This window comes from Amphiprion ocellaris, chromosome 12 (assembly GCF_022539595.1).
Source record: "Amphiprion ocellaris isolate individual 3 ecotype Okinawa chromosome 12, ASM2253959v1, whole genome shotgun sequence".
NCBI classification, from domain to species: domain Eukaryota; kingdom Metazoa; phylum Chordata; class Actinopteri; family Pomacentridae; genus Amphiprion; species Amphiprion ocellaris.
The window spans coordinates 13,234,675-13,256,396 of record NC_072777.1 but is presented as its reverse complement, the minus strand read 5'-3'; the positions used below and the strand labels follow the sequence as shown (position 1 = coordinate 13,256,396).

The 21,722-nt window shown below is 39.0% G+C and overlaps 2 protein-coding genes across 2 annotated transcripts in view; one reads left to right on the top strand and one right to left on the bottom strand.

Moving 5' to 3' along the window:
• The window catches only part of LOC111565459 (uncharacterized), a 41,217-nt gene extending 19,851 nt beyond the window's left edge, over nt 1-21,366 (bottom strand). Inside the window, exons 1-5 of the mRNA XM_055016204.1 lie at nt 21,275-21,366; nt 18,965-19,031; nt 4,747-4,837; nt 3,888-3,924; nt 1,716-3,130 (exon numbers count right to left, since the gene is read on the bottom strand). Of these exons, the coding sequence (XP_054872179.1) occupies nt 1,780-2,886 (1,107 nt within the window). The 5' untranslated portion in view covers nt 2,887-3,130; nt 3,888-3,924; nt 4,747-4,837; nt 18,965-19,031; nt 21,275-21,366 and the 3' untranslated portion in view covers nt 1,716-1,779. The remainder of the gene's footprint in view (nt 1-1,715; nt 3,131-3,887; nt 3,925-4,746; nt 4,838-18,964; nt 19,032-21,274) is intronic.
• Nucleotides 9,709-14,249, top strand: gpr31 (G protein-coupled receptor 31). Its single transcript, XM_023265537.3, has 3 exons — nt 9,709-9,886; nt 9,994-10,580; nt 12,151-14,249. The coding sequence occupies exons 2-3, from the start codon at nt 10,035-10,037 to the stop codon at nt 12,610-12,612; spliced, it is 1,008 nt and encodes a 335-aa protein (XP_023121305.1). The 5' UTR covers nt 9,709-9,886; nt 9,994-10,034; the 3' UTR covers nt 12,613-14,249.
• Nucleotides 21,367-21,722: the final 356 nt, after the last annotated feature.

Sequence of the window (21,722 nt, the reverse complement as noted above, 5' to 3'; positions counted from 1 at the left end):
TCAGTTTTAGGACGCAGATTCAATCGAACATATAGTGGTGGAAAAAAGTTTTCGAACACCCCATGCATCTGTAAAATGTTGCATTAAGAAATCACTCTTAGGTCTTCAAGTGCAATTTCTTTCAGTACAGTCACAACCAAAATACTAAACAAATACTAAACAACCCATTACAAACTTGAAATTGATTGGTTCCATAAAAATACATAAGACATTTTGAGCATTGGGTCATTTTGGTACCAGTGATCCACTAATGAAGGTCATGCTTTTTATGAAAATATACAATTTTTGTTGCCGGGCTTTGTGTCTATATAAAGCCAGCACATTTGAAAGTTCTTCAGAGACAAAAATGGCTAAAACAAGGAACCTAATGCAGAAAACATGCCTGAACATACAGATTCTCAACCAGGAAGGGTACAGCTGCCGCCAGATAGCCAGGAAGTGCAGATGCAGTCCTTCAGCAGTTGGATACTCTTCAGAAATACAAACAAACCAACAGCTTGGAAGACAAACCAAGATCTGAGCATCCAAGGGTTTCTTCAGCAAGAAATGACATCCTGATCTGCATGTGCAGGGAAAACCACCGAACGACATCACAGGAGCTTCAGCAGCAGTGGTCAAACCAAACTGGTGTCCAGTGTTCCACCTACACTGTACGTGGTCGACTTTTAGATCATGGCTCAAGGTCCTAAAAGGCTCTCAAGAAGTCCCTGATCAATGAGAGACAGAGGATAGCCTGGCGTCGTTGGGTCCAAGCACACAAGAACTGGACAGACAGGAACTGGAAGAAGATTCTGTGGTCAGATGAGTCCAGTTTCCAGCTTTATCTTCCTCCTGCTAATGTGAGGCTATGCAGAAGACCAGGTGAAGCATTATCTCCAGCATGTACAGTACCTACTGTCAAGCATGGTGGAGGCAGTATCATGGTTTGGGGATGCATGAGCGCTGCTGGTGTTGGTCATCCCACTCTCTGTGATGACACATTGAACTCTGTCAAGCATTATGCCATTCTCAAAACCCACATGCTCCCTTCTGCATGTGCACTGTTCAATTGGGGTAAAAACTGGATGTTTTAACAAGATAATGCCCCTTGAACACATCCAGGACCAGTAGAACAGTATCCAGGTCTTGGAGTGGCCAGTTCAATCCCTGGACATGAGCCCCATTAAAAATCTGGGGTGGATTATCAAAAGGTCTGTTTCAAAGCGTAAACCAAAGAATTTAGAAGAATTAAAAGCAGTAATTCCAGAAGAATGGGACAAGATTACCCCTCAACAATGTCAAAAGCTCATGGGGAACATGCCAGCCAGGATTAGAGCTCTATTGCTGCTAATGGCAGGACTGCTGAATATTATTTTGATGATTTGATGGTTTATTTTTTGTTCAGTTTTGATCACATTCTCTGTTATTTGTTGACTTTGATACCAACAATATTGAGAATTGACATATTGAAACTGTCAAGAATTTAGTTTTGTTAGTTTTTCTTGTAAACAATAAACAAAAAAATATAATTTGTATTTGTTTGTGTCTGTCTAACACAGCCACACATTTTGAAAGACAAAAAAGATTTTTTGACAAACATTTCATGATAACATTTGAGATTGTGTTAAATTTTAAGGGTGTCCGACGAAAAGCTTTTTTCCACCACTGTAAATGTATGTAAAAAATATGAGATAAAATTACCATTAAAATATTAAAATTAGGATGAGTTTCATCACCTCTGTTGCAGCTAGGGGAAGAGAATTGTTGCTGAAGCCCTAGTTCAGGTCCAGATCCAAGTCTTCAACCCCCTTTCTGGATCTCCTGGATCATCCATCCCTCTTCAGCCTCACTTGGAGCATCGCTGGCATAATCCTCTGCTGACAGAATAAAATGGGAATCCTGAAGGCCGAGGTGGGGAGGAGGGGATGGGAGCTTGGGAAGCTGGTGACACTGGGAGGACGGGTTATCTTCACCCTCAATGCTGCTACCACTGCTACTAGTGCTTCTTGTCGTGGAATGCATGGGAAATGTACTGTGTTTCAGTGATGTTGAGGCTTGACTTGTGCTGTTTGGTGCACTATGACAAACTGCTGCTGTTGCTGCAGCTTGCTTTTGACCTTTGACCCAGTTTGAGCCTGTGTTGCTTCCTGGTCTTGACTTGTTGCACTGGCAGAGGGGAAAATGTGTTTTTGTTTCATCACAGCCTGTGGATAGAATTTCCATGTTCAAGTCTGAGACTCTCCCTATGTGGTCGTTGACTGTCTTAAAACTAACAATAACTTCCTGATTTCTCCAGGCCTGAGGGGAAACTCTGTTGTCCCTTGGTGAGGTTGGGGTGACAAAAAGTTGCACTAGGTTTGATTCATACATAGTAGTGGGATGCTTGGGTGTCCAGACATGCATGTTGTTCTGCTGCAATGATTGTTCCCATCTATCTTCTGAGACAGCACCTGGTGAGCTAACGACTATTTCTCTATGAGGTGCTGTGAATTCAAACTGACCTTTCATCTTGTCTTTGTCAACAATTTTTCTTGAAGTTTCATCCCCCCTCTCCCTTTTTTTTTTGAAAAACTTGCTCTCAGAGGCAGTTGGCTTGGAGAGTGATTGATTGCATTCTACGTCTTCTGAATGAGGGTTAGTAATATTCTCTTTCACTTCCAAATGGGATTTAGCTCTAGGTTTGTTGACTCTGTATATGTCCTCTTGTAACTGGCAAACTTTCACTTCTTTTGCTCTTTCTGTTGCAGGAATATCAGTTATATCGTTCATTTGGACTTTTGAGAAAGGCGGCCTGCCAATTTGGAGCAGGGTAGGAGTCCTGAAGTAAGGTTGTTCTTGGCTATGGATCTGGGAAACGTCCTCAGCCTGGGCCTGGATCTCTGTTTCTCTGCGAGTACTTGGGTGCATTAAGATTATAGAAACCAGAGCAAAAGTCTTGTGAAATGCCAAATTCTTGGCTGTGCTCAAGCTGACAGGTCAGAGACGGGAAGGTTTTAAGTTGCTCTTGTCCATCTTTCAAGACCAAAGCTGGGGCAGAGGAGGTCAACTTCCTGCTGGGCTGCTGCTGGCTGAGAGACGCCGTCCTCTGGAGCTCCTGCTGGTCAGCAACCTTCAAATTATTTCTGTCCATCCTGGAAATGCCCTCCTCCTGCTGCAAGAAGAAACAATTTGTTGACCTCATTGCACTGTCAGTCTGAATGTTTGAGCAACAGAAATGTATATTTTCGTGTAGATCTTAAAAATAACTGCAGACTATTCTGTGAACAAGAAGGAAATGATGTCTTTAAACTGATACTGTGATGTAATTTTTTAAAAAATGTGTAATAGGTTGTTGAAACTGCATCTATTCCACTGTATGTGTTAGAATTAAAGAGAGCCAACACCTGTTTTATGCATTTTCTAGTGATATAAATAACTCTTGGGCTGCACAGTGATGTAGTGGTTAGCACTTTCGCCTTGCAGCAAGAAGGTCCCTGGTTCGCGTCCCGGCTTTCCCGGGATCTTTCTGCATGGAGTTTGCATGTTCTCCCTGTGCATTGCGTGGGTTTTCTCCGGGTACTCCGGCTTCCTCCCACAGTCCAAAAATATGCTGAGGTTAATTGATTATTCTAAATTGCCTGTAGGTGTGAATGTGAGAGTGATTGTTTGTCTTTGTATGTGTATACTGGCGACCTGTCTAGGGTGTCCCCTGCCTTCGCCCGAGTCAGCTGGGATAGGCTCCAGCACCCCCCGCGACCCTAGTGAGGATTAAGCGGTGTATAGATAATGGATGGATGGATAAATAACTCTTTTCTAGATTAAAAATATATCCCATCATTTAGCAATTATCTTCCACTGTCCTACAGTTTTACAGTACAGCAGACCACAACTGTTTACAGAATACCACTAAGAATGAAATACTCCTCTACCTGCTTCTTGAAGAACTCTTTCTCCCTCTCAGCAGATCTGTCCAGCATTGACATGAAAAAAAGGACAATTAAAATATACCTTGACAAAAGGTGAAGATGCTAAAGTCTTTTTCTGTTTCGTAGCTTAATAGATTTTTGATTTTAGCAAAAGGATTTTCAGTAGAGGGTACCAATCCTGATTTGAAAACCTATTATCTTTAAACATTGTTTCCTCTTATGAATACCTCACCGTAAATAAAACTAAAACAAGGTCAAATGACAACAAAATGTGAAAAATCTTTGAGTTTTGCCATCAAGACGTAGTTTGAGAGTTATCCATCTGCTATCATAGCCCAATTTGTGTATTTCCTACTGTTTTTATTTCTTTTCCTGAACTTGATATATTTTAAATGCCTGTAATGACCCATTTGTTTCTTTGATTCTATCTTTTGCCAACAAAAGATTGCTAAAGTTTAATTAAACTGAATTAGAATTAGAAAACCATAAAATATCAATCTAAGCAAAGCACTGCTTAACAATGTCAAGGACAGTAAAACAAAACTAACAACACTCTGAGAACTGGAATCAGCTTTAATGGCCAACTACGTACACAACATACAATGAATTTGGTTTCGGCTGTTGGTGTCACCCAAGGAATAAGGAAAGAGAATAAAATTTTTTTTAAAAATTGAAGAAAGTAGAAGAGGGAAGAAAAAAGAGTAGTAGTAAAATAAATATAACAATATATACAGATATTTACAAGCTAGAAAGGAATATCACAATGTTATAAATTACCACATAACTGCAGATGTGCAGTCCAAATAAGTTCAGAAGTAACACCTCAAAAACCTCCGGAGTTGAAGAGCAGCAGTCTGATTACCTGTTGTCAGGGTTTGCTGACAGGAGGTTCTTCACTTCTGGAGAACGGACTGCTTTCTGGTCTCCTTGTCTGTTTGCAGTCAGGTCAGTTCCTGTTGACAGTCGGTAAGTTTTCCAGAATAACAATGAATCAGCTGCTGAGCGTCTCGAACTTAGACTCACTCATTACCAATTACTTAATCATCAGTTGCAGTATGATGTGCCATGTGAGGTCATAAAAATGACAGATAACAGTGAGATAATCATGAACTGCTCGGGGCATAAAGGAGGAGGTTTTCACACAATTCATGGATACTTATGAACTATGAGCTGATCATTCATTATTATCATATCTCCCAACCTATTTTCATGTAACTCATCATTACCTACACTATATACCTTGATTGAGACACTTGTTCCTTAATTATCAGGTTAATAATTGCAGTGATTGAGTGTAATTAATGACTTCTGTTGCAGTGTCACTGAGTGCTTGCTGATGAGGAATATTTGGGCTCTTTGCGTTTTTCGTGGTTAATATTGTAGATTCTTAAGCTTAATATTTAAATAAGCCAGGGAAATTTGCATTGTATATAATACTGTAGGGCGAGATGGTGTTTCAGTAGTTAGCGGTGTCACCTCACAACTAGAAGATCCCTGGTTCGTGTTCCGGCCTGCACCTGTGTGGAGTTTACATGTTCTCCCTGTGCCTGCATGGGTTCTCACCGGGTTCTTTGGCTTCCTCTCACAGTCAAAAGAGTTGAATTGGTGGTTCTAAATTGTCCGTAGGTGTGAATGTGAGAGTGCTTAGTTGTCTGTCTCTATGTAACCCTGTGACAGGTGTGTCCAGGGTGTCCCCTGCCTTCACCCTACGTCTGCTGGGATAGATTCCAGTCAGGTAAATGTATCTAATAAAGATTGTAGGATCTTAACCTTATAATAAAAGCTTCTTGGATATATTTGTATAACAAAGACATGTACAGTTTGATGTTGCAGCTGATCAAGTTGGAGCATGTTTTAACTTCATTAGTTTGGCAGTTTAGCCCAGCGGTTTCCAGCTTGATGCGCAGCGTCTTTTCAACTTTGCACTAATATAATATAGTCATGGGACAGGAGGGATGGGAAAAAAGCTCTACTACTATTTTTGTTTTGCCTGTTTTGGACCACCATTGCTTTTATGAATTATTGGATAATTTTATCTTATTTTGCCTATTTCAGTGACATATCACTAAAGTGCAACCCAAATGTAACATAAGACAAGAAGGTTGAAATCACTAGATTCATTGGTAGTAATATTACATTTCACAAGACTATTAGGTGTTGTTATTTATACATAATGAAATCTTAACCTATACACTACAGATGTCAAAAAGTAAAATTTCCTCTAAAATGTATGAGAATAGACTGAATGAATTGTCATTTTACGAGTGAAACTAGTCAGACAATAATTTAACAACGTAAACATAACTTCTGTTAGTGTGTGACCATGGTATAACACAACAATGCACTCTGAGGTGTTTTAATTTAAACAATTATAGGCATGCTTCCTCATAATTCCTGTCATGCATATGATCTCTATTGTGTAATATAAGAATCTAGTTTCAACATACACACATCTTTTCCAAACATTTCCTTGCTGTGTGGTGCAATTTCACACAGTCCAGGTTCCACATGTCTCTTTCTGTAGCAATGCTGTGTGCTGTGGCAGTGCAAAAAATAACTCTGGAAACATGCTCTAAGTGGAGCTCTTGGACGAGATAACCCTCCGTCCTCTGTTCTCTCTGAAAGGACATCATGGACCCACATTCTTTAGTCATGATTAAAGCTCTTAACCTCCTTAATATTAACATTGAGCCATTTTGACATTTTTACCATCATTGTCTTCTCTCGTCCTTCAGATTGCACAACTCTGTGTATTACATCCAGATTTTGATGCCAACATTGTCCTTAAAGCTTGCTTATTCAGCACTGTGTTGCCACATGGTCACAAGTCACAGAGTTGACATGAGAAACAGTCATAAACACGCCCACATAAAAGTGTTTTCCTGTAAAGCTGAACAGGTGTGGATGAATCATTTATTCCATTTCATTCACTACACTAGAATTTTGGGACTGATACTGAAAACCTGTCAAAAACAGACAACACTTAAATGAAATGTAGAGACAGTATATAGTAGATTTAATACATAAACATTACCTTGACTAAGGTGTCGTCTTTTGCGTCGCTTTTGTGGCTGTTGCAGCAATCAAAGTTCTTGAGCATGGTGGGGATGGTGAGAGGCAGAAGTAGCAGCCAGATGAGAATGGAGATCTGAGGAGATTTCTTGAGCGCTTTTAGGAGATTCTTTCGACCAGGGTGCACCACGTTAAAGTATCGATCAATGGAAGTCACTGTTAGGAAGGCGATGCTGGCGCCGCGGTTTAAAAACAACATGAAGAGCATAGCTTTGCAGACGGTGTCGTTCTTACTCCTCCTCTCTCCGTCGATGAAGTTATATGCCTTTATTGGCAAACAGAAGAGCAGGAGAATGTCAGCCAGGACCAGGTTGAAGAGGAAGACATTGTTGGTGTTGGATTTCCAGAACTTGAGCTTGAATAAGACATGTACTTCACAGTATATCAAGCAAGGAAAAAAGTGCAGTGCTGTGGTCATGGATATGAAATGACAGTAACAATAAACCGATGTTTGTATTGTATTATGTGTGTCCTGTTGTGTGGCAAGTTTGTTTCCCCAAATTGTTTGACAAAAACTGAAAATTTACTCCTCACATTTTTGTGTACTATATTGCAAAGAGTTAGCCCCTGCATCTGAGTGGAAGGACATGCAGAATGTAAGCAGACAGATCCAAAATGAGTAAATCTGTAGCATACGTAGTGAAAGACAGCTTCACTGTGACCTGCGAGCTGGAAGCCAAAGTATGTGAGGGCCAAACATCTCAGCCACTTGTGAGACAGTATGGATGAAAGTGAGAAAGGTTGACTCAACTGTGAGTTATGGCAGCAAGTACAACTTTGCACAAAGTGCAAGCAGAGTCGCAGGTTGGTTTGACAATTTGAGAACAGTAGTGTGATTGTTAATCTATCAGGTGGGCTGAAAATTCTACTTTTTCACTGATCAGGCAACTAACCACTTTTCATTTCTGTAAATCTGCTGCATATCTTTGCTGCTGTGCTTTTGTAAAAACTATGCGCTTCTGAGATATAACCCAAAGTTTATTTACATTTTAACTTGCGAGAACATGTTTTTCACAATAATTATCTTTTATGGTTATTAATATACCTTGAAAACAGAAGTCACCACATCTAAGTGATGTTTATTGGAAGGATGAGGAGTTTAGAATGGCATCTATGGACTTCAATTCATGCAGCAACATTAAACTTACTATCTACATCAGGTATTTGATGTGTAAGCTTCTGTTATAGAGAGCAGTAGAATGTAGAAATAACTTTTTCTAGACAGCTTAACCTGAAACTGCCCACAACTTTTAAAGTTACTACTGTGCTCATCTGTGTTACAGCACAGACACATGCTGCTGTTACAAGATCTGAATTTGAATATTTTCAATACAAAAATAACATGTTCAAGCAATCATTAATGTCAGCAATAAAAGAAGTCTGACTTACAGTGCAAGAGATGGTGTGTTTAGATACAAACTGACACTTTCCTTATCATCTAGAAGACTTCCGTTGTCTTGTGCAGTAGCTACTGAGCGCAGCATGATCCACCGCATAGCTGACTGAGTGACCCAATGCACAATTAAACTATTGTCTTAGGAAGCAGTATGAGATGGGGAAGAGAGGTCAAAGTTTTCTTGAAAGGAATGGAGACAAACACAGATATGACTCTCAGCTGATAAGGTCAACAATAGTAGTAGACTGATGGAGGTTTCTGAATCTTAACCTAACAAACCAGTTTAACGTCAGCTGATGCATAAACTATGACTAGCAGTAAATCCACAATGACCACAGTGTATGCTCTGAAAACAAAGAAATGAATTTTCCAAACACATTGCACTTTGACATTTTGTGCGCCTAGTGTTGTGTAAATGCAGCTTGTAAATTCTCAAGCAGATCTGGGAGGAGGTCATGTCCTCTCACTGCCTCTGAAAGACAGGAGAGTGAGAGAGTCTGAATCTTCAGAGTTGTCTGGACTTGTTGCTGAAGTAGGGAAAGAGTTTCAAGCATGCAGAGCTGAGTGTGAGGCTCAGGGCTAACCCCCACTCCTTGTCCCTTGAAGAAATCTTCCTCCCTTAGGATGCAACATTCCACACAAGTTAATTTAATCCTTACATAGCAGAAAACATTGACAGCAGCACTCTATCTGTCTCATAATGTCCACACGTAAATCTGTCACCAATTCCCATGGATCCACATCTGCGTGGTCCGAGGAGATTTTCTCTAAATATCCATTGGTCGCATTTTTAGGGGCTGCCGAGGGGACATACAGTTTTTAAAAGTGACACTGAGCCAGGAATCTTGGAGCTGAGACAGTTGAAAGCTGTCGTTCATGAGAAATTCCTAAGTCACACAGCAGCTTCTGGGATTTACTGAATTCTCAGAATAGCAAAACAGTTAACTCTCACAGTTTGCGCCAGAAAATAGTAGTATGCTTTGCAAGAAGGTGAAATGTTCCCACAATGTTTTCTCATACAGTTGGCTGTCTGTCAAAAGTCAAATCGGCCAGCGCTACAAGTGTGTTCCTGTTTTCACTTATCTTCACATGGTGGCTTATCAGGGATCAACACGGCTACATTCAGGCTTTAGTTGGATCTTATGGTTGAAAAAATCTCAGCAGTTTGGTGCTTAGTTTTATGTTTAGTTGATCGTTTGTTTCTTTTTAGCAAAAAAACAAAAGGGTTATTTGTATTTTAAAAGTTACTAGTTTGAGTTTTGGTCCCTGCGAGTCCTATTGGTCCAACACTCAAAGAGCAGCTGGTGACTCACCCCTGAGGCAACAAGGAGGAGCTACATATACAAGGTTGAGCAGCAACTCAAACGTCTACCATTTGCCTTGTACACTGAAAGATTGCTTCCAGACCTGGTACTGACTCTAAAAAAAGAAACAGAACTTTGGAAGGCAGAAACGCACAGAAGAACTGAAAGAAGGATTAAAACTAAAGGCGCTGAAAAAAACTTGTTCGGCAGCATTTTTCTGTTTTGTCTGGGTAAGAATTGATCTTTGAGGAGATTTCCCTTCCAGTGTAGAAAAAAAGAATTTGTTCTATGCATGTTGGGCAGTATTTATAGTGTTTGTTTTTTTTCTACTTTCCAGCTTGTTCACTAATTCCCTGGCAAATATCTGTGACTGTTAAAATGGCAAACATCAATGGATCCTTTTACCAACTCATTGAAGACTGTGAAGCCACACACAAGGCACTGTATAAGTTCTATGCAGCTGTCATGATTGTGATTTTTATCTTGGCTTTGCCTCTGAATGCATCGGTCCTCCACCTCTTCATATTCAAGCTCAAGTTCTGGAAATCCAACACCAACAATGTCTTCCTCTTCAACCTGGTCCTGGCTGACATTCTCCTGCTCTTCTGTTTGCCAATAAAGGCATATAACTTCATCGACGGAGAGAGGAGGAGTAAGAACGACACCGTCTGCAAAGCTATGCTCTTCATGTTGTTTTTAAACCGCGGCGCCAGCATCGCCTTCCTAACAGTGACTTCCATTGATCGATACTTTAACGTGGTGCACCCTGGTCGAAAGAATCTCCTAAAAGCGCTCAAGAAATCTCCTCAGATCTCCATTCTCATCTGGCTGCTACTTCTGCCTCTCACCATCCCCACCATGCTCAAGAACTTTGATTGCTGCAACAGCCACAAAAGCGACGCAAAAGACGACACCTTAGTCAAGGTAATGTTTATGTATTAAATCTACTATATACTGTCTCTACATTTCATTTAAGTGTTGTCTGTTTTTGACAGGTTTTCAGTATCAGTCCCAAAATTCTAGTGTAGTGAATGAAATGGAATAAATGATTCATCCACACCTGTTCAGCTTTACAGGAAAACACTTTTATGTGGGCGTGTTTATGACTGTTTCTCATGTCAACTCTGTGACTTGTGACCATGTGGCAACACAGTGCTGAATAAGCAAGCTTTAAGGACAATGTTGGCATCAAAATCTGGATGTAATACACAGAGTTGTGCAATCTGAAGGACGAGAGAAGACAATGATGGTAAAAATGTCAAAATGGCTCAATGTTAATATTAAGGAGGTTAAGAGCTTTAATCATGACTAAAGAATGTGGGTCCATGATGTCCTTTCAGAGAGAACAGAGGACGGAGGGTTATCTCGTCCAAGAGCTCCACTTAGAGCATGTTTCCAGAGTTATTTTTTGCACTGCCACAGCACACAGCATTGCTACAGAAAGAGACATGTGGAACCTGGACTGTGTGAAATTGCACCACACAGCAAGGAAATGTTTGGAAAAGATGTGTGTATGTTGAAACTAGATTCTTATATTACCTAGTATAGATCATACGCATGACAGGAATTATGAGGAAGCATGCCTATAATTGTTTAAATTAAAACACCTCAGAGTGCATTGTTGTGTTATACCATGGTCACACACTAACAGAAGTTATGTTTACGTTGTTAAATTATTGTCTGACTAGTTTCACTCGTAAAATGACAATTCATTCAGTCTATTCTCATACATTTTAGAGGAAATTTTACTTTTTGACATCTGTAGTGTATAGGTTAAGATTTCATTATGTATAAATAACAACACCTAATAGTCTTGTGAAATGTAATATTACTACCAATGAATCTAGTGATTTCAACCTTCTTGTCTTATGTTACATTTGGGTTGCACTTTAGTGATATGTCACTGAAATAGGCAAAATAAGATAAAATTATCCAATAATTCATAAACGCAATGGTGGTCCAAAACAGGCAAAACAAAAATAGTAGTAGAGCTTTTTTCCCATCCCTCCTGTCCCATGACTATATTATATTAGTGCAAAGTTGAAAAGACGCTGCGCATCAAGCTGGAAACCGCTGGGCTAAACTGCCAAACTAATGAAGTTAAAACATGCTCCAACTTGATCAGCTGCAACATCAAACTGATGCCTGAGCATTAATCTAATAATGTCTTAATAATATCAATCACAGGGGCATTTTTCCAAAGAATGAGTGCATTTACTTTTGATATTGGAAACACGTTATTGCTAATACTTCTGCACTTTTACCCATGAATCTGAAGGCCGGCTTCTTTTGTGCTGGAGGTTACTTTTCCAACTTTTGCTTAAGCACAGGATCCTGAGTACTTCCTTCAGTGATGATTTAGAATAGAGGTGAAACTGTTGAGCAGTACTAATCTGACATGTCCTTTTTAGGAACACTTTGGCCAAAAGATAATAATAAAATATATGTATACAAGTGTAGAAAATCTTAAAGTGGGTCCCTTTTCTCATTTAAGGATGTGGTGGACAGCATGAGAGAGGTGGTCTTCTTCACTCAGATCCTCATCCCTTTCGTCATCCTGGTCTACTGCACGGTGCACATCGTCAACCGGCTCAGGAAGAAAACAGTCGGGGACAAAACCAAGCTGAAGAGGGCAGTGTTTCTGGTGATGTCCGTCATGGTGGTCTTCTCCTTTTGCTTCCTCCCCTGCACCATAGCCAGGATGGTTCTGCTGATCGTGCGGGTCCAGGAATTGAGTGAATCCGCCCAGGATAAAGCTGCTGTGGCCTTCGACGGCCTCATGGTCCTCTCCTATATGGACTGTCTACTGGATCCACTAGTCTACTGCTTCTGTAGCACCAAGTTTAAAGGGCTTTATCTCTCCAACTACTTCCCGTTTTTAGTAAAAGATGGTGCAGTGCCGTTAGAGAGCTCAACAGGAAACACAACACAGCCTCCACGCAATAATGTAATTTGAAGTTAATGTAAACAAAGGATGGGTAGCTGCTGTACAGAGTGTAGGCTCTCTCTGTAGGGACACCTGTTCAAACCAACAGGAGACTGACTGTGCAGAAGAAATGTACTGACTTCATGAAAGAGGTCTCTGAAGGTAAAGTGTGCTATGAAGATGAGGCATATGATCATTATTTAACTTGCTATTTTCTCAATATTCCTCAGACAAACAGAAGTACAAATTATAAATAGCAGGGACCGTTAGGGTCTTTGGTGTCATGAGTTTTTAGTATCATGAGCTGGTAAAATGAATATCATGTGTTTTTCAGTCCAGTAGATCTCACACAATAGTGGCTTGAGGGGTGAAATTGAAAACAGAATCTATTAGGGGAAATGCCTCCCAGCTAAAATATTCACATCTGTTTTTCGGTTTGTCTTGGACAGTGAACCATAGAAACATTCTGTTCAAAAACAGGAATTTTATCTGTACTATGAAATCATACCAATGTCATACAGCCTTTGTCTTGTCAAGCAAGCATTGGTATATATATATATATATGTGTATGTAGCTGACCCTAAAACAGATGGGCCATAGTCTGTCCCCTATTACATAAGACTTCAAGTCCTTCTCCTGTAGTGTGGACTACACAAAAGTCTACACTCTTTCTTCCTCAAGAATGCTGGGACTTAGTCCCTGCCTCTTTTTTCACTCACCCATCCTGACTCATGGCAGCTCGAGCACACCAGCTCACATGTTTGAACCTAACAATCGATCCTGAAGAAGAAGAATGTCATGGAGTCCCAACCTGCAAGTTCATAAGATCAGTCTCTTAAGTTTGCTATGTATGAAACTCTGGAAGTCTGAATCCATGCTTTTGAGATTGTCATCAGCACACTGCAGATTCAAGGTGGAAATATTCAGCCAAGGTGTTGATTTCGTGTTTTGGTAATGATAAGTCTTTTAGCATATAAAAACATCACATAGCCAAGTTAACAAGATCAAAAAAAAATAGATTTTCACCAGAAGACACTGGTTACTAATGCTGATTTAATATTGTGTTGTAAAACTGTTCATACTGTATGTATAGAGGTATGGGGGTAATTGCTATGTAAATGTTTTCTGTCTAGAGTACGTTCTTGTAAATACATTTATGAAAAGGTTACAGTAAACTGCTCCTCATTGTTAGGAACACCCGCCATTAACCGAGTACGCAAAGTCACATCCCTCAAAGTGTCAAATTCCCCTGAATAACAGTATAAATCATGAGTCATAATTTAAACCGGACTGAACTGCACTTCATCCAGAATTACTCACACAAAGTTCACTGTACCTGTATAAGTCACTGGGATGACTTCACTCGTTCTAAGGAATCATCAATGGAAATGATACAGTGACTGAGGTTATGTCTACTTTTCACTGTCTGACTATAAATAGACTCACTTAAGTAATCAATGAGCTGGAGTCTGGTGAGTCTACGTTGCATTTCATATAAAATTGACGTCTTTGGTGTGTTTAAAGATTAATCAGTGTGAGTCACCAACAACATCATTGATTTCTATTTGCAATGACATTGTTTGAAAAGGTGAAACTGTAATGTTATACTGACACACTGTGGAATATTCAAAAACTTTCTTGTAAAAAAAAAAAAAATAAAAAAAAAAATATATATATATATATATATGTATATATGTATATATATGTATATATATATATATATGTATATATATATATGTATATATATGTATATATGTATATATATGTATATATATATATATATATGTATATATATATATGTATATATATATATATATATATTTTTTTTTTTTTTTAAATAAAAAATAATTGTTAACTATAACACATGGATATTTGTGAATATAAGAGACTTTGAGCAATCAAGAGATACTTTTGATCTCAGGGTCACAAACAAGAGGAATTATATGCATACATAACTTCATTAACATTCAACAGGCATCAATATTTAGACCTGCAAATGTCCCAGTTACACACCTGACAACATGTAACTCAAAGTGCATGAAAACATGGCAAATATTTACCAAGTGAAGTGGCACACATGGCCTGCAGTTATAAAAAGTATATCCTTAAATAGTACACTGTTGAAGTTTGACAAACACAATGTCAACACCATGCGGGGGTGTTTTTGTTTACTTTGTCAGACAGTTGTGTAAATTGGATCTGTGCAGTGAATGATTTTTAGTTTCACAGTATTTATCATTTGTTCGTCTGTGACCCTGATGAACTCTGCTGTACAGCCAATGAACATCATTCTTCTTTAATCTTAATCTGCAGAAAAATTATAAATTTGGCCACCAGCCCACTTACATACATGGCATAGGCATTTTATGTGGGTTAATTTTTTTCCCTTTATTTTTACAAATGATCTTTGTCCTTTGTAGCTTATTGTAAATTTATTAGTTAAAATAATTTGGTTTACTGGTTCAAAGACATGAACACCTAGTATGAATGTAGCATTATTGCAGCTGTATTAGCATTATTAAATATTACATGGTGTTACTGTTCAAATAGGAGTAAGTGCTGATGAAACTATTAATGTTTTGATTTGTTACTGTATTGCTGCTCAAAAGATTTATCATTTCAGGCTGATATCGCCCCATAAAATTGATTGTGTATGATAGTAAACATCATCTGAGCATGGTTCAAACATGTTATCTAGTTTTGTTTTGTTGTATTGTTATGTCCCAATAAATGCTTTATTTCCCACAAGAAATGATAACAATTCAACCGAAGTTGTATTAGAGCCACACAAGTTGAAATTTTCATAACCATGTTCTTCAGGTGGCGTTATGTAAATGTTTACCATTGCTTTTGTGTATTTTTACTACTGCTACAACATGTGAAAGTGTAAATATATTTTCATCATTTCTGCATTTCTGTTGAGTGATCCTTCGTCTTTCTGCACGCACACAAACCTTTGGATAGCTTTTAAACTTGGTACCCAATGGCTGATTCAACACAAACATTCCCAAGAAGTTTAGATATGAGTTAGCATGCATTTACACAATATTGTGACTTCTGTTATGGGAAAAAGAGTGAGTGTCTTACATTCATTACTATGCACTTGATAAAAGGAGGGGAAACAATCTAAGCAACATTTAGATGATTTCAATTTTAAAGCCAATTTACCAAGCTCTGGACTGTACATTTGTGGCTCCACATAATATAAAACAGCTAGTTTTCTTTACTACAAAATCTGTAAGGTGACAACAACAAAGGACCAGGCTAAAATGAGAAAATTATATCAATGGTAAACTTTAGGCCCCTTGTAATAAAAAAAAAAAAAGTTAAATACATTTGTGTTCATAACTATTTGGACAGTGATACAATTTTCATATTTTGCTTCTGTATACCACCACAGTGGATTTAAAATGAAACAATGAAGATGTGATTGACATGCATACATTCAGCTTTCATTTAGGGGCTTAGCTAAAATATTGCAACTGTTGAATACTTACATTTTTTGATTCTCAGATGCTTCAAACTAATTGGACACACTAACATGAAGATAAGGATTATTTTTAATACTTGGGTGCAAATCCTTTGCAGTCAATGACTACCTGAAATCTGGACTCCATGGAGATCACAAAATGCTTTTCTCCTTTGAGATGCTTTGTCACAACTGCATTTGAGTTATCCTGAGTTGCTGCTTATTGTGGGTACTTCTGCCTTCAGTTTTGTCTTCACTTAGTGAATAGTCAGATGACACTGGCCATGTCAGAAAATTCCATTTTTATGTTTTGGATCATTATCCATCTGCACTGTGAAGCCCTGTCCCATCAGTTTAGCAGCATTTGATTGAATCTGAGCAGAAAGTAAAGCTCAGTAAACTTGCAATTCATCCTGCTGCTTCTATCAGCAGTCACATCACCAACAAACACCAGTGATGCAGTTTATTTGCCAGGCATACATTATATTGACAAAAGTATTGGGACACCCCTCCAAATAATTGAATTCAGGTGTTCCAATCACTTCCATGCTCACAGGTGTATAAAATCAAGCACCTAGGCATGCAGACTGCTTCTACAAACATTTGTAAAAGAATGGGTCACTCTCAGGAGCTCAGTGAATTCAAGGTTGGTACTGTGATAGGATGCCACTTGTGCAATAAGTCCATTTGTGAATTTTCCTTGATACTAAACATTACATGGTCAGCTGTTAGTGCTGTTAGAACAAAGTGGAAGCAACTGGGAACAACAGCAACTCAGCCACTAAGTAGTAGGCCACGTAAAATCACAGAGTGGTGTCAACAGAGGCTGAAGGGCACAGTGTGCAGAAATCAATGACTTTCTGCAGTCCATAGCTACAGACCTTCAAACTTCATGTGGCCTTCAGATTAGCTCAAGAACAGTGTGTAGAGAGTTTCATGGAATGGGTTTCGATGGCCGATCAGCTGCATCCAAGCCTTACATCATCCAGTGCAATGCAGAGCATCAGATGCAGTGGTGTAAAGCAGCCACCACTGGACTCTAGAGCAGTGGATTCTCTGGAGCGATGAATCACGTTTCTCTGGCAAGCTGATGGACAAATATAGGTTTGGCCGTTGTCATGAGAACGGTACTTGCCTGGCTGCATTGCGCCAAGTGTAAAGTTTGGTGTAGGGGGATTATGGTGTGGGGCTGTTTTTCAGGGCTTAGTTCCTTAGTTCCAGTGAAAACAACTGTTAATGCTTTAGCATACCAAGACATTTTGGACAATTTCTGGGCCAAACTTTGTGAGAACAGTTTGAGAATGGCTCCTTCCTGTTCCAACACGACTGCGCACCAGTGCACACAGGAAGGTCAATAAAGATATGGATGAGTGAGTTTGGTATGGAGGAACTTGACTGACTGGCACAGAGTCCTGACCTCAACCTGATAGAACACTTATAGGATGAAATAGAGTGGAGACCAAGAGCCAGACCTTCTGGTTCAACATCAGTGCCTGACCTCACAAATGCGCTTCAGGAAGAATGGTCAAAAATTCCCATAAACACACTCCTACACCTTGTGGACAGCCTTCCCAGAAGAGTTGAGACTGTTATAGCTGCAAAGGGTGGGTCAGCTCCACATTAAACCCTACGGATTAAGAATGGGATGACATTAAACTTTATGTGCGTGTAAAGGTGGACATCTCAATATTTTTGGCAATATAGTGTACATGCCCATATCAGATCACTGCTTCCACTATGTCTGACAGATGATGTGGTATGCTTTAGATCATGAGCTCTGCCTTTCCTTCCTCCGAACTCCTGTCATCACGTAATTCGGCTGATAGTTCATCTGGTTTGACTGGTCTAAAGAATCTTGTTCCAGAACTGAATATTTTCTGGATGTATTTTATCAAAGTCTATTGCGACTTTTCTGTTCTTCAGTGTTACCAGTGATTTGCATGTTGTATAAAATCCTTAGTATCTTGATTGTAGACTTACAATGATACACATACCTCCTTGCGAGGGTCCTTGACTTGGTTTGATGTTGAGAAGCAGTTTTTCTACACCAAGGAAAGAATCCATTTAACTGTCTTCATTGTCTTCGGGGCCCTTTGGTGGTGCTTAGCTTGCTAGTTTGTTAGCCAAATTATTGATTTGTACACCCCTATCCCTCTGATAGGTTCTTTTTGTTGTTTTTTTTTTTTTTTTTGGGGGGGGGGTTAGCCCTCACCACTCGTATCGACATATTTTTTCAGCATGTATTAAGAGTTCCAATGAACAGATAAACAGCTCAAATTCATCACTTAAAATCAACAACAGAACTTTCATCTAAGGAAACAGGTCACAGCTGGCAATAAGATCGATTATCGCTCAGTTGCTCTATTACTTGTGAGCCTGTGAAAATGGAGGAACATCGTAAAAAATGCCCGTCACTCCTAAACAGTAAGTGCAATGTCTTTGTTAAACACACTGAATTACAGTCTAAACTTAAATCACGTCTTGATTGCTCCATTTGTAATCCACTGTGGTTGTGTGTGTACAGAGGCAAAATTACAGACCTGTAAGCCTAATTGTTACCATAATAGTTATGGCTTCCTGTTGTCTGTCTGTCTGTCTGTCTGTCTGTTTCTGCTTGCACAAGACTATACAGGAGGGGAGCAGAGTCAGGTTTTACAGGAATACCTGTATGTAGTTGATGTAATAAATATGAATTGCATTATAGAATTTTAATTATGTTACTTTCCTACATTTATTATAAAGTGGTCACTGGTATCTATAGAGTTTCTTGTGATAACAGCATGTTAAAAATCCCAATCCTACACGTACGTGACTCTACATGTTAGAGTGAAATCTGGGCCAGATAAGATGTGCTGTTTTGTCTGTGTAAACAGAGCAGTGGTGTTGACATGTTAGGCAGTGGCTGGTTCTTACCTTTCACAGGATGATTTCCCAGCCTCCTCTAATCTGATAGAGGAGATTGAATTGGGAAAACTGGAAGCTGTGGAGCCAGATACCCAAAGAAGACGATGAGATGAAGCATGTGAAAATGAAAAAGAAGACACAAAAGATTTCAGGCAGGATTATGGAGAAAGTAGAGAGAGGGATTATACTGTTTAGTGAACATTTTAAACTACAAAAGGTTTTCTTCCAACATAATACTAAACATAACACTGAAGTATTGAAAGAGCTTTCTCTCTGATTCACCTCAGGAGTATTGTACATACACACAAATATATAATAAATCTATAACAAAAACCATAATGGAGAACTAGGTCAGGTAGTCAAAGCTGCATGTTATCTGATCCAGGGTACACAAGATCTTTTTTCACTATTCATTTTATAAAATGTTTCAATAGCTGGTGTTGAAATGGCAAATTTTTTTTCTTTAAAAAAAAAAAAGAAACAAAACAAAAGAAACAAAAAAAACCCTTTGTTGATTATGTAGTAAAACATGTATATTTTCAAAAGACTCATAGAGAATCTGGTTAAAGCTTCAATACCCTGCTGATTTTTTTGTTAACACACAGCTCTGACGTATGCCACAGTCACATCATATCAAAGTTGCTAGTTTCCCACCACACAGCTATATAAACCTTGTTCATTCACTCACTCCCTGCTGGACCATAGACTGTCAGATCCCACATGGACTCAGTTCTCACCCCTGGATTCCTGCTTGGATTATATTCATACCCTGCTCCGTCTCCTGCTTGCCATTCCCCGAGCCTTATGCCCTGCATCTTGCTGGTCCAGTCCAACCTTTCTCTGAACCTGTTTTGCCTGCCGTCAGCTCCCACCAGCCTCTGCCTTTCCCAAGCCTGCTTTTCCCCTTTTTCATTCCTGTGAGTACTTGTTCTTAGCTTAGTTTTGTTAATTCAGTTTCAGTTTTGTCGATTTCCATTTTTGAGTTACCAGTGAATTACTGTAGAGTTTTTTGGAGCAGTTTGGTTGAGTGTTCTCCCCTTAGTTTAGTTCCCCATTCTATTAGTGGTTTAGTTCTTGTCTTGTTTAATAAAAACCCTTTTTCATTTACTTCCTGTCTGCCATTTTCTATGTCTGCGCCTTGGTTGTCCAGTTCCCCCTGTTACACACAAGACTGAAAATGATACGTACAGTCAGACAAACCATAAGCTAAATGAGGATAAAAAAACTCAAATCTACTGACTTAATTCCGTCTGTCCGTCTGTCTGTCTGTCTTTCTCTGAACTCCTGTGAGTCTAGGGGAGCTTTGAAACAAGAATGTAGAAAACCGATACAAAAAGTAAAAGAACGAAACTCTTTCAATACCTCCATATTATATGTTTTTAGACATCTCAACAATATGGTCCAAAGGTCTGAGACCACGCTGAAAATCTGTCATATTTTCATGTAAACCTGGAAATAATCAGAAAGCTTGAGGATGTAAGACTGTTTAAAAACACATTCTGACATGTAATCAGAAGAAGACACATGTCAGATTTTGCTCCATTTCCAGGTCAGCAATCAAATGTAAACAAATTTGCTGTATTATCCATGTTGACACCTTTGTAGGAAAGGAGTTGTATTCCTTTTTGAAACTGTGGCAGTAAGAGAAGGGTGTGTGTGTAAGCAGATGAACAGAAGAGAGAATTATACTGCGGTGCATCAAACCTACAATTGTGGGAATTTCCAATTCTGTGGGTGGCGGGTACAACTTAAAGACCAAATAAGCTCAAGGAGTGCAGACTGTCCTGGACTTTCCTCCACAGTCACCTGACCACAACCTCACAGAGAAAGCCACGCATCCTTGACACGACAAAAAGCTCTTAGGACAGTTGTCAGATCATCTCGGATAACATGGTTTATCTGGTATGAAGAAACTTGTGAAGTCCATGCAGCTTGAATGATATTCTGAAATATATAGACATCTTTTAGAATTTCAACATTTTATTTTTGAAGACTGTTAAGCAGAGTAAAGCAAAAATTGAAGCATCCTCGCTGGTGGTTTCAGACTTTTGGACCCCAGTGTTCAAATAAAAGTTTAATGAAATACAATAAAACTAGTGAAACTTAATGAAAACTAAAATATATAGCAGATTTGGCCCAAATGTAACCAACATATGGTTCAAAAGTGGCTGTTTAACTGGACCACAATGGTGGAAATGAATGGATTTTTTGACCAATTTTCATTGAATATAGACAGCTGTGTTGCCACGACTATATCAGTTTTAATTAGTTCTGATAAAAGACCCAAAGGATTAACTTCAGCAGTTATAAAGTACCTACTTTGTGTGAGTTGGATACTGTCAACACAGGCATTAAGTCGATTCTCTGTGAGGAGGCACAGGCAGGAAATATCAGACCTTTGAGAGAAACTGAAGCAGAGATAAAGAGAGAGCAATGGAAGAGAAGGAGATTAGATAATAAAACAAGATGTTCAGTTTCTAAGAGCAAGTTCTTGTGGGAGGAAATACCCACAAACAGCTTCTTGACAATTCAACTCACATCGATGCTAATAAATTTTAAGAGACATGCCTTCCAGAGCACCTTACCCTAAGTGCAGATAAAGTAAGCAACTAGGTGTCTGTATACTGTGACCATCATTGCTGGTGCTTTAAAAAAAGGTATACATAATAAGTAAGGTCTGTCTTGTAACGAAACAACAGTGACTTTCTACAAAGAACAGATGTATAAATTAAAAAAGTCACCTGAAATCACAGAAGCAGAACTGAGG